Source organism: Penicillium pulvis (assembly GCF_028828015.1).
Source record: "Penicillium pulvis strain IBT 33274 chromosome Unknown scaffold_8_segment0_segment0, whole genome shotgun sequence".
In the NCBI taxonomy this organism is placed as follows: domain Eukaryota; kingdom Fungi; phylum Ascomycota; class Eurotiomycetes; order Eurotiales; family Aspergillaceae; genus Penicillium; species Penicillium pulvis.
The window spans coordinates 1,937,658-1,950,055 of NW_026643080.1; the positions used below are offsets into that span (position 1 = coordinate 1,937,658).

A 12,398-nucleotide genomic window follows, 5' to 3' on the forward strand; every position below is an offset into this window, starting at 1 on the left:
TATTTTCATTCTTACACTGGAACCGAGAAACTCTGACTTCTTCAATTTCATTATTTTGGTATCGATGATAGAGCTTTCACTATCCCATCACTGAGTGTGGTCCTCTTTCTGGAGAGGCGCTAGTTTATGCGGAGGTCGAGACACAAGGTGCACTTTATACGCCCAAGGCGAACTTGTCTCATATAATAGTGCGTAAGTCAGGCACAAGGAACAAGTCCATCTCAGTTGGAAAGCTATTTCGTATTCAACTTTGTGGCAACTGCCAAAGTTTCAGCTAAACAGTGGTCGAAAGAAGTGAGAACCTAGTTACAAAGAAAGAAAAATAAAGGCCCATGACGAAAAGAAAAACACCGAGATCATAATTCGTTCAGCGCTAAGGCTGATTGTTTCTGGTTCAGAGCACTCGATAATTGAGTGGTCTTGGGGGTATCAGAATCATTAAACGTGAAAGCTCAAGTCAAAAGCTAAACGCAAAAGCATAAAGAGAAAGAAGCCAGTATAGACTCGGGTGAGCAAGATCACCTGCTCATGACGAGTCAAAGTCCATATCTATATCATCCACCTCCACCGTCGTCCCCAGCGCTTCTTTTCCTTCCCGAATCATCGCCTGAAGTTGCTTGTTCAGGCGTTGTATACTTGCATCTTCTTCCCGCTCCTTACGGCGCACCCGTGCTGCGTATCGTTGCATCTCAGCAGACCCCGGCCCCTCCTTTGACCGTGGCGACGCAGCCAATTTTCGTGAAGGAGTAGACGGCCGCATGGCCGAGAGATTAGAGCTCTTGCTCAGTTTGGGCATGACAGCTTGTCGTCGGCGCGGGCTTGAGACCTGATGAATTCGACGTGCTTTCGCGCATGGACTAACGGTGTCGTCGATGAAGGGATCGGCAGTGTCTGTAGGGACCACTACCCAGCTGCGATCCATATCATCCTCGGGAAACTGGCCAGGAACAGGCGTTCTGAAGATTTGGCTCTCCCTCTCCCTTTCTGTTGGGGATCGTTGCGAGTTGGGATTGAAGGTCGCTGTCGCTGGGGAGCCAGCATCCATGTCATAGCCTTGTCCACCACCGGCGTAGAAGCCTCTGAATGCACCCGACCAACAGAGATCAAGGACCTTGCCGACAACATTGATCACAGTGCGGCCCCAGCCGGGACGTGCTGCGACTGGAAGATCTATTGGGTCATCATCGGCGGTTGGTGAAGCGATGCACGAGTCGCGTCTGCTGCGCTTGCGGCTCGTGCCGGAGGATTCTGGAGCTCCTGCGTCGAAGCTTGCATTTAGGGATGGTGGGAGGAAGGACTCGCGGTATCGGTTTGGACGATAGTCGAGCTCAGCGCTAAAATCATCGACCCCGTACTGGTTGTCGGCATGGAAGAGCGGTGAAGCGGTGATGGAGGCATCAAACTCGAATTTGGAGGAAAGTTTTTCTGTGTCACGACGTGCTCGCTTGCGACTGATGGACAGCGAGTACAGAGAGGATGTAGAGGAGGAGGCGGGTACTTGGAAGAGCTGGGAGTGTGCACTGTGGAGGTCAAGTTTCGGCGGCGAGGCTTGGAAAAGCGCAGACATGTCGGGCATTATGTGTATAACATGAGACGAAAGAGTAAGGAAGGAAAGGAAAAGCAGAAAAGCAAAAAGTGGAAAGACACCGGAGAAAAAAAGGATAAAAGATGTGGCTGGTTACAAGGGAAAAAAGTAAACTAATACATTTGATTAGTCGGTTTCCTCAACAAAACAAACATTGAATTAGAACTTGAGACATTTTTACTCCTTTCTTCACCTCCTCACTTCTAAATCTGATCTCTGATAGAATCATTTACAATCGTTGACTTGTCCACTGAACTCCAGCAGCTTCGAGTCCATCGTCGCCATCCACAAGTACACACCAGCCTTCTCCACCTTGCCCCCCATCACCCGCAATCACCGCCTCAAAGTGTCCCCGCGCAAATTCCAGCACACTGTCATCGAAGGTGCCAGGCTGCAACCATACAGCAGGGATACCGACAGAATGCGCTTCCTGTAGCAGCTTAAGAGTGACTGGTGGGGGAGTCACCACGGACAATGAGGTCTGCGTGGGTGAGGGTAGCCCGGCCGGTGAGGGGACCGTATCGTAAGCACGCGAGGGGAGTGAAATCTGTGCTGCTCGTGGATTGAGCGGTGTTACCGGAAGCGAATGCTGGTGATACCATGCAAGAACTGTAGCAATATTAGTCAAGGTAAGCATATATGACGTTTATATTCTTTACTCTTGTAACCAAACTTGTTGGTGTCATTGCTTGCGCCCGCCACGGCAAAGCGCGGGGAAGAGAAGAATCGCTTGACAGCATCCATGATGGGAGGAATACGTAGTGTATGGATAGTCAGAAGATAGTAAAGAATGGAAAGAAGAGGATAAGTGTGGAAGTACAAGAACTTGTAGGAAGATCTAATGAAGTCGAAGTGTAAAGTAGATTTGGAGAAGAGGCAAACGGCCTCGGCAGCTGCCGACAGTCGATCCCCTCACATTCTTTTCCTTCGCCCTTCTCCGCCCGACTATCGGCGTCTTTCTAACTTTATCTCATTTCCACCTCTAGCTTCGCTATATTCCAGTGCTATCTGCTTCTGCGCATGCCGCCATTCGTCCCCCGTAAGCGCGTCTCCTCCGAGGACCCGCCCCCGGCCAAACGCCAGGCCCAGGCCCATAATGATATCCCTGCCAAGCCCGTCCCCGACTCCAAGTCAAGCTCTGATTCCGATTCTGAGCTCAGCGATCTTCCTGAGGGGTTCGGAGAGTCAAATACTACACCGGTCGCAGGGCCAGCGGAAGCGTCCGACGACGAGGACTCTGATGACGAAATAGACTGGGAAGATGCCATCGATACCAGAACCACGAACACTACCCCAACGCTGGCCGTTCCGGAGTTGCAAGATCTAGAATTGACACTAGACAAGAATGAAACCGAGATCGTGGATTTGGTGGATCCCAAGAAGGGACCGACGAAGATCGAGCGCCAGATTCGCATGCAGTCGCACTGCATGCATGTCCAGTGCCTGCTCTTTCATAATGCCATTCGCAACGCGTGGATCAACGATGCCAAAATCCATGAAATACTACGGAAGAAGCTGCCCGAGGGAATACACAAGGAAGTAAAAAAATGGCGAATCGCGTCCGGGTTAGAGCTGCCGGAGAAAAAGCCGGATCCGCCTAAGAGTAAAAAGAAAGGCAAGAAAGCTCGCAAGAGCCAGGACTGGGGCGAGGACTTGGAGCGACTGGAGCCCGGACAGCCTGATATGAGTCGTGGAGATCCGGTTATCATCCTTCTCAAAGTCCTAGTGGCATATTGGCGGAAACAATTTCGCATCACGGCCCCTGGGCTGCGAAAGCATGGTTATCGCCCAGTCGCTGCACTTGACATGGTACTGAAGGACTTCCATAAAGAAGACCATGATCCCGAGCGCCATGGAGAGCGGATTGCTAATCTTGAAGAGTTTCGAGCAACGGCAGAAAGCATGCAGGGTTCTCGGGATGTTGGAGCTCAGCTGTTCACAGCTTTAATACGAGCATTAGGAATCGAAGCAAGGCTGGTAGGGAGCCTACAACCATTAGGATTTGGTTGGACTAAAGCAGAAATCTATACGCCACCCAAGACTAAGAAAGAACAAGAACAAGAACAAGAGAAAGAACAAGACAAAGAACCTGCAGAAGCAGCTGAATATAAGTCGGAGTCTGATGCCGACTCCGAACCAAAAGGACCCAAGCAAAAGAAGGGACGCAGTGCATACGACAATGACCTGTTGTTTCCAATATACTGGACTGAGGTTGCATCCCCCGTCACCCACGAGATCACTTCTGTGGACCCCATTGTGCTATCCAACCCGTTAGCCCCCACCGCCGATCTCCAAGCCGCATTCGAGCCTCGCGGTGCCAAAGCTGAAAAAGCCAAGCAGGTGATTTGCTACGTCGTTGCGCATTCTGCCGACGGGACAGCCAAGGACGTCACGACACGGTATCTCAAGAGACGTACATGGCCCGGGAAAACCAAGGGCTTCCGAATGCCCGTGGACAAGATCCCGATACCTGGCCGCCGTGGTGAATATCTTGAATTTGACTGGTTCCGAGTAGTGATGCGTGGGTACGAAAGACCTCCCCAAAAGCGAACAGAGGTCGACAAACTAGAAGACGAAAAAGATCTCCAGCGAAAACAACCAGAGAAAAAGAAACCAGCTCAGACGGGAGATACACTACAAAGCCTCCGCACATCCACCGAGTTCGTCTTAGAGCGCTTCCTACGCCGCGAGGAAGCTCTCAAACCAGGCTCAGAGTCCGTACGCACCTTCACATCCGGCAAAGGCGCCCGCGCAAAAGAGGAACTCGTATACCTCCGCGCAGACGTCGTCAAATGCATGTCAGCAGAAAGTTGGCACAAAGAAGGCCGCCAGGTCCAACCCGGCTCAGTGCCCTTAAAGCGCGTCCCCATACGTGCCGTAACCCTCATGCGCAAACGCGAGGTAGAAGAGCTTCAGCGCGAAACCGGCGAGAAACCCATGCAGGGACTATACTCGCGAGATCAGACGGAGTACATCATCCCACCACCCATCGTCGATGGAATCATTCCGAAGAACGACTACGGGAATATCGACTGCTTCGTCCCGAGTATGGTTCCTCGCGGCGCTACACACGTCCCACTCCCAGCCACCGTGCGGCTTTGTAAAAAGCTCGGAATTGACTACGCGGAAGCGGTGACTGGTTTCGAGTTCGGATCTAAGATGGCAGTCCCCGTTATCCAGGGTGTAGTTGTTGCGTCCGAGAATGCAGATCTGCTTCGAGATGCCTGGCGCGTGGACGCGGCTGAAAAGCGGAAGCGCGAGGAGCTGAAGGCTGAGAAACGAATTTTGCAGACGTGGCGTAAGTTTTTGTTTGGGTTGCGGATTGCCGAGCGTGTGCGCGAGGAATATGGTGGTGGGGATCCTGCTGATGATCGTGAGCGGGAGACTCATAATCCATTTGTGGCGCGCAAGAAGACTGCCGTCGATGATGTTGATGAACGGCATTTTCATGATGAATCTGCTCAGGATCGTGCCGAGGATTATGATCCTGTCGAGCATGGTGGAGGCTTTTTACTGCCTGGTGAAGGCGACGATGGAGACGATGACTTGATTGTTGAGCATCACAAAGATGAGGAGAATCTTGTCGGTGACGGTTCTAATCACCCTGGTGATGAAGACGATTCGTCTGGGGACTTGTCGCCTCCCATTTCGATACCATCTACCTCTGATGAGGAAGGGGATGATTCGGAGCCTGAATATGCGCCCTCGAGGAATACTAGACGTCGTCGGCGGGGTGGCTGAGATACGAAATAATGTATTTTTAGATTGTAATGATAATCATGAAAGACTTGTATTCATAAAGGGGTTCGGATTTTATTCTGGAGAGAGAGTGAAGAAGCTCTTCTTATCTACATAAAGTACTGGAGAGGTGGGTCGACGGCACGGGTACGGGCCGCTCCGGGCAGGATGGATTGGCTAATCGGCGGTTCAACTGGCACCTAAAACTGGCTAGGGTTTCTTACTGTACAGAAAGAACGTGGCCCAGGAATTGTAGGCATTTCGGGAGCTTTTTGGCTTTTGAAGGTCTTGCAATTTTCGTCATGCTCTTGTCCGCTACTAGAATAGAGCAAGAGCAATCAGCAGACAAAGCTGGAATTCGACCTGTATACGTGGATATAGTTGCACAAAACAAGGAAGTTCGCATTCTGAACTCGGAGAGAGCCAGAGATCGGCCGTCCGGGGCTGTGCCAGGTCACACTGAGATCGCTATTGTTCATAGGCATTGACTGACTCGCGTGGTTCCACGAAGATCCGAGGTGCTCATCCCTCCACTGTGCATCTCGGACAGAAAACACGACAGGGAATAACATACATGGAAGTCCATGAATGCAGGCTCTAGCTAACGAACAGCAGAAGCACCACCTAGGCACTTGCCTGCAGACGCAGATTTCTTGACGTCTCCACACTTATATGCAGAGCTATACTCGAATTTTCGTTACACTACTTTAGTTTGTCTCAGCCAGCCTCGAACACCCCCGGGGCTAGGGGCTGTAGGCTTACCGAGAATAAACAAGACGACTGTGATATGTATCTGAGGTCTGCTCTTTTCTAATATAAATACTCACCTCGCTCACGCCAGACAATTTGAATCCACATGTCTTTCCTCAAGCACTTCATTCCTCATAACCATTCGAGAACATCCCGAAGAGCTTCACACAGATCGCGGCTGCCAACAAGGTCTGCAAAAATGGCCACCACAACAGAATGGAAATACTTCCCCATCACTGGCATCCCCCTACAAGACAGGGTTGCCGGTAGTCCTACTGTTGAGGTGCCTATCAGGCAAAATATCGACACATGGAGCAGTGACCCCGCCAACGAAAAGCAAGTCAAGCTCTTCATCATGGCATTATATCGGTTTCAGCAGATAACCCCCACAGACCGAGACTCATATTTTCAGATTGCCGGGATCCACGGACAGCCCAATGTGCCGTGGGATGAACCTATCGATAAATCAGAGGCTGAGGGCAAGGGGTACTGCACTCACAATAACATCTTGTTCCCAGTCTGGCATCGTGCGTATCTTGCGCTCTATGAGGTATGCGCTCCACTTTGACCTCTTGTAAAATATCAGTTAATGGCAATCTAGCAACGAATTTACGAGATCATGAACAATGAGATAGTTCCCAATTTTGCCGAGGAGGGACGATCAGACTGGCAGAAAGCCGCCCAGACCTGGCGCCTCCCTTTTTGGGATTGGGGTATTACCACGTCGGTGCCTGACTTGTGCAAATATCCCACTACACTTGTGCCGACCGCGGATGGCAAGAGCGAAGAGACTATCACTAACCCTCTTTTTCAATTTCGTATGCCGACAAATCAACCTATGTCTTCGGCTGGCATGGCGAATTTCAAGGATCCGTGGGCCCCTGATGGAGATATGATCTTTGTACGTACAAAACACGAAGTGTATGGAACCCAGCTCATTGAGATAGTACGGTGAATGTATTGGTACCAGTCGCTGGCCCCAAGAGGGTGACAACATCTCAGGCAGCACGGCCTGGAAACACGGGGTGGTGAACAATTATAAAGTTCAAGATGCGCTAAAGAAACCTGAGTGGGTCGCAGATTCGCCTTATGGACAACCTGCAGAGATGGTTTACCGTCTGCTCACCATCCCTATGGAATATTCTACCTTTGCAACCACCGCCCAGCTTTCCGAGGACCAAAGCGTCGCAAATGACGTTAATATTGAGTACAGTGGGTTATTGTAACTGCAAGCTTTATGTATCTAGTATCATTCTAACCGATTTTCTAGTTCACAACAACCTCCACGGCTGGGTGGGAGGAGATTTCAATGGACACATGTCACAAATCCCTGTGGCATCGTTCGATCCTACGTTTTGGCTTCATCATTGGTATATTGATATTTCTTTTCTTGAAAGTAAGTTTAATTTAGTGACTCGGGACTAATCTGAGGACAGTAATATTGATCGTATCTTTGCTTTATGGCAAGCTCTAAACCCTGAAAAATGGATCGAGGAAAGCCAGGTCAATGAGTTCTTCCAGGAGATAATTGGCCTTCCCATTGGTACTAAAATCACCACTGAAACCGAGCTACGGCCATTCCACAAAGACGTCAGTGGAACTGTCATGGTACCTAATGACGTTCGCTACCCTTATAGCCTTGGGTATACCTATCCAGAGTTGCAGACCTGGAAATACGATCCCCAAGCCTATACTGCGGAGCCCTTTCTCAAAGATCTCCGCAAAGCTATCAATGATCTTTATGGAGTGTCGAGAGAACAACTGATTGACACCACCAATAATCTCGAGGGAGTGGAGTATCTCGAAGATGCAACCAAAAACCTGGATTTTGCATTTAGCATCCGCTACCGTAAGTATGGGTTTGGTGGAGAACCATTCTGGATCCGCATCTTTCTCTCTCAGGATGGTGTGACGCAAAACGCCGCTACAGACTTGATTACCGAGGTCTATAACTTCAGTCAAAAGCCAGAAGATCAGGCATCAGGCAAAGTTGTCTGTACGAACTGCAAGGATAATGAAAAGGCAAACCTAAAATCTACTGCAGCCATTTCCATCACCCCAGTGCTGATTACTATCCTGAAAGCAGGCGGTAAAGATCTGCCTAGCCTGAAAAAGGAGGACGTTCTAGCCTTTCTGCAAAAACGTGCATACTGGAGAGTTTTCAAAGGAGGCAAAGAGGTTCCTCGGAACCAGCTTGACCCCCTCGATCTTGAAATTATTGGAAGCACCAATGATTCAACTCAGTATAAGGACGCGACAAAAGCGCCTCTCTTGGAAAACTTCAAAAAGGAACCCTCTATCTCCGGCGGAGCTGACGGTGCACTGGATCCATCTCTAAGACAGCCCATGACAGTCCCGCCACCGACGATGCCTGATATTCCCCAGGCAAATCTGAATATCAATTCGTTCCTGGCTTTCAAGGGACCCATGGGGCCTGACGCCGTTGTGATCATCGATTCAGCTAGTCTGGATATGACCCCGGTCAAATCTTCTGGTATTGACAATACCCAGGTGTTTTTCTCGGACACCAAAAAGGGAGGTGGTAACATTGTGTTCCTGCTCTCATTCCGCAGATCCGAGAACCAAATCGTGCTTAATACTCGTCTGGATAATTCTTGGGGCAAAGAAGTCCGTGTATCTCTGGAAGATAGGTTCAAGGGGACCGCGCCATCTATTCTGGTTCACGATCAGGGTGACGGGTATGAAATCTTTATCGATTGGAGACATCTAGCTTGGTTTGAAAAGCGTGCGAAGGAAAAGGTGGCAAATTCTGTTTCTTATAGTGTAAATGAGGGACAGACGTCTATGATGTCTCCTGAACTGAAGATCAGGGTCTATGCTTCAATGAAGGAAGTGTTCCAAAAGTAGTCTGGGTCAGTATTCTACATAGCTATCAATAATGAATTGTCAGTCAAATAAGGGTATTACAAAAATGCCCGAGAAGTCTTGAAGATGTCCACTCAGTCACCATGGTCTTGGGACCTGTCATGTATATCTGGTGGAATATTTCTCAATCAAAATAGACAAAGAGACAATTTTATAACGGCAAAGCTAGTGACATTTTATAATAGGGACAAGCAAATTTACCCCTGTCTGCACCAGAACAATCATAGAATTTAAGCCTCTACCAGACATCGATGTCCTTGAGGAGCCATCAGAAAGAACGCCTTCATAACCATATCATCACTAGACATTCCCTCACTGGAAGAGACCTTAGCCCGAGGAAAGCGACGGAAAAACAAGGCGGTTGCCAATCGAAGCTCAATGCGAGCTAGATGAATCCCAATACAAACTTTTCAAGACAAAGATCAGCATCAACCTTGGAATTCTCTTTCGCGAAATGAAGTTGAGAAAACTTACTGCGCGATCCACCTCCAAACGGTATCGAAGCGTCTTTCATATCCTTACTCGGATCCTCCCACCGCTCAGGATAAAACCTATCAGGATCAGCGAAGATCCCGGGATCCCGATGAAGACTGTACGATTGTGTTGAAACCGTGGTTCCACCAGCAATATACATCCCCTTCAGGGTAACACCTCCCACAGGGACAGATCGCGGTAATCCGAAAGGAACAGCAGTATACAAACGAAGCGTCTCGCTAATAACCTGGTTCAGATAGGGCAAATTCCGAAGATCCTTATCTGAGATTGGCTCAGGGAGAGATGCGATTTCGATTGCCAATTTTTCCCGTACTCGTGCATCGCTGCAGACAGAGTAAACGAGATACGTGAGCGTCACAGCTGTGGTATCACTTCCAGCAACGATATATCCCTGCGCTTCGTATAGGATTTCTCGTAGCGAAAGACCGTTTTTCTCATCGAAGATCTTTGTGAAAAGTGTTTGTTTCGCGGTGCTGGGGCCACTCTCGAGGTGCGTTGTGTACCTTTCTAGTGATTGAAGTGCATACTGGGACATTCTATTTGCGACTGCGCCGGCCCGATTGAAAATTGGTAGTGGGAGACGTCGGGCAAGGTCTACCATGTTTGGGAATGTGGTTCGGATCGGTTGGAGACTTGACAGACTTTCCAAGTCCTTGCTGTATTGGTTTTTCTCTCCACTCTCGAGCATTTGGAATGACTCTCCAAATGTCAATTCTCCAATCACATCTGTTGCCATGAATAGCCACCATTTGAATACGTCGGCAACGCCGCGACTGTCCATCTCTTGTGCTATTTTTTCGATGGCGAGATTGACTCTTTTCGAGATGAGAGGCTCGTGCTTGCTGAGCGAGGAGTCGGATATGGGTGTAGCCAAGAGACGTCGTCGATTGGAGTGAAACTTCGGGTCCGTTGTACTGAACAAATTTTGGAAGTTCTTGGCTACCAGTACATTGTAGAAGTTGGATTTCATGTAGCGGCTGTTGGTCTTGTGGATCTCTCGTGCTACTTCTATGTCGCAAATGTCGACCTGAGTCGTACTTGTGCGGACAATGGGGCCTTGTGGGAGGTCAGCACTTTATTCCGCTGTGTTTGTGATGTCGATGTCCTTACCATATTTCTCATGCAGACTATGAACATAGTATGGGATCTTTCCGCTGAACCAGTAGTATTTGTATACGAGGTCTGTCCATTTGGAGATTTCGGGACCTGGTACGTGAGCAAGTGGGTTGGTGATTCGTTGGTACAGAAAATGCTGGAAAGGTTAATTTCGATCGTGATAGAGGGAAGGTTGATTTACTAGACTGAATAGCCCCAGAATGAGCCCCAGAAGGGCTGGAATATCGCTAACGGAAAGCATGTTTATGGTCTTTTGTGGTTGCTTATGAATTACAATTCTGCAGTTGGGCTGTCTAGGTTTTATAAGCGACCATGCACTGAGAGGCTCACGGGTTTTGGCAGAACACCGGTCGCAACCACCGAAGCCCCGACTCTTGTATGCAGATCATCTCAGGACAACAAAGATGTGGAGTCTTAGGGCTAAGCATTACTGAAACTTAACCTCATTGGTGCATCTTTCTCCGCACGGACTCAGAAGATGGAGACTGCGGACAGACAAGTATGAATCTATCTACATCCATGGTGTTTTAGGTCCTGATAAATCCAATAAAAAATACATAGATATTTGCTACTGCACTAATCTCATCGATCGGTGGCATCAACTTTCGTAGTAGTTGTGAAACTTGAACTTTTCGGTTGTTCGGCTTCTGTCAAGGCCGAGCTGTATACATCGGACATTCGGGCTTCGCCCGACAAGTCGGAACTTGTGTACAAGGTATGATCGCTATGTACCGCGTTGTTCATACAAAAACCGTTTGTGAAAGGGTTGTCTAGGCTACGTGCATGAGTCCTGATTAGATGACCATGATGGGGGGATTAGTGATGGCTGCGTAACGTCTGGGCCAATACACCGCTTGCTATAGACATACACTCTGTTTACAATAGTTGCCCCCTAGCATCCACCATTGATGGAATAGGGTGCTTATTGCCAGAATCAATCTAGCCAAACCTAGAGGGAAAGTTATATAACTATCTAACTTTGTATACAATTAATCTTGTTGATGCTATTCACACTCTTTCTCACCTTTGCTCGTTTCTTACCCGCTTATTCTCCCAACCTACACCTGCCTTTCAATTGAGCTAGTCTAATAAGTCTTGTCTCGTATATATCCATCTACATACAAAATCTCCTCGAATGAGGCCTGTAGAAGTTCTTGAGAATTCTTACCGTTTGACATTTGACCACTTGGATAAGGTTCCCAGGATGGCATGTGAACAACCTTCGTCAATACGAGTCTTATGCATCACCCCCGCACTGCCTTTTCATTCGAATCAAGAAATAAAACTTCACTGCAAGGAGCCTCTTACGTATTACAGTCGTACGTTGTACGTCGCTACATCCTCCCTCACATACATACTCGAACCTGATTTGCATAGTTTGCAACAACCCCTTGCATTCGATAAGACATTGAACATCCTCATACTCTCTCCCTTGGTTTTGACTGCTCTTCCAACGCCTTCAAAATGTTTTCCTCTTTGCAAATAATATGGTTTCCCATTTCGGCGGTGTTCAGTCTAGTACTGAGACTCCTGTGGTATCGAACGCCTCCCAAAGATGATATCGAGATCCTTGAGAGACCATCTACTTTGAGATCAAAAAGCGTAAGTAGAGCCTTTGTTCTGTGGATGCGTGGTATTTTTTTTACTAACGGAAACAGTTCGACTCAATCGCGACTACAATCAAGCAGGATTCATCGCACGTCAAGGTTGTTGAAGTGGCGAAAGATTGTTCTGAAAATGCGGCCAAGGAATGCGGAGGTGGTAATGGGTAATAAGGTGTATAGCGAGGAATGAATACCCGAAAAGAATGGAAATGAGATAGTTACAA

At 48.5% G+C, this 12,398-nt stretch overlaps 6 protein-coding genes across 6 annotated transcripts; 3 read left to right on the forward strand and 3 right to left on the reverse strand.

Moving 5' to 3' along the window:
* Positions 1 to 526: 526 nt before the first annotated feature.
* N7503_010141 (uncharacterized protein) lies at positions 527 to 1,576 on the reverse strand (the record flags this gene model as incomplete). The annotated part of the gene is made up of 1 exon (XM_057069687.1): positions 527 to 1,576. One exon carries the CDS (start codon positions 1,574 to 1,576, stop codon positions 527 to 529), a length of 1,050 nt encoding a protein of 349 aa, XP_056916298.1.
* A 238-nt stretch (positions 1,577 to 1,814) lies between these two features.
* Positions 1,815 to 2,329, reverse strand: N7503_010142 (CoA-binding protein; the record flags this gene model as incomplete). Its single annotated transcript, XM_057069688.1, has 2 exons — positions 1,815 to 2,194; positions 2,245 to 2,329. The coding sequence occupies 2 exons, from the start codon at positions 2,327 to 2,329 to the stop codon at positions 1,815 to 1,817; spliced, it is 465 nt and encodes a 154-aa protein (XP_056916299.1).
* A 276-nt stretch (positions 2,330 to 2,605) lies between these two features.
* Positions 2,606 to 5,326, forward strand: N7503_010143 (Rad4 family protein; the record flags this gene model as incomplete). The annotated part of the gene is made up of 1 exon (XM_057069689.1): positions 2,606 to 5,326. One exon carries the CDS (start codon positions 2,606 to 2,608, stop codon positions 5,324 to 5,326), a length of 2,721 nt encoding a protein of 906 aa, XP_056916300.1.
* Positions 5,327 to 6,272: 946 nt separating this feature from the next.
* On the forward strand, positions 6,273 to 8,941 carry N7503_010144 (uncharacterized protein; the record flags this gene model as incomplete). Its single annotated transcript, XM_057069690.1, has 5 exons — positions 6,273 to 6,623; positions 6,675 to 6,974; positions 7,021 to 7,285; positions 7,344 to 7,443; positions 7,510 to 8,941. The coding sequence occupies 5 exons, from the start codon at positions 6,273 to 6,275 to the stop codon at positions 8,939 to 8,941; spliced, it is 2,448 nt and encodes an 815-aa protein (XP_056916301.1).
* Positions 8,942 to 9,189: 248 nt separating this feature from the next.
* On the reverse strand, positions 9,190 to 10,811 carry N7503_010145 (cytochrome P450; the record flags this gene model as incomplete). The annotated part of the gene is made up of 4 exons (XM_057069691.1): positions 9,190 to 9,365; positions 9,434 to 10,510; positions 10,565 to 10,706; positions 10,752 to 10,811. The coding sequence occupies 4 exons, from the start codon at positions 10,809 to 10,811 to the stop codon at positions 9,190 to 9,192; spliced, it is 1,455 nt and encodes a 484-aa protein (XP_056916302.1).
* Positions 10,812 to 12,034: 1,223 nt separating this feature from the next.
* On the forward strand, positions 12,035 to 12,342 carry N7503_010146 (uncharacterized protein; the record flags this gene model as incomplete). The annotated part of the gene is made up of 2 exons (XM_057069692.1): positions 12,035 to 12,172; positions 12,229 to 12,342. The coding sequence occupies 2 exons, from the start codon at positions 12,035 to 12,037 to the stop codon at positions 12,340 to 12,342; spliced, it is 252 nt and encodes an 83-aa protein (XP_056916303.1).
* Between the last annotated feature and the right edge of the window lie 56 nt (positions 12,343 to 12,398).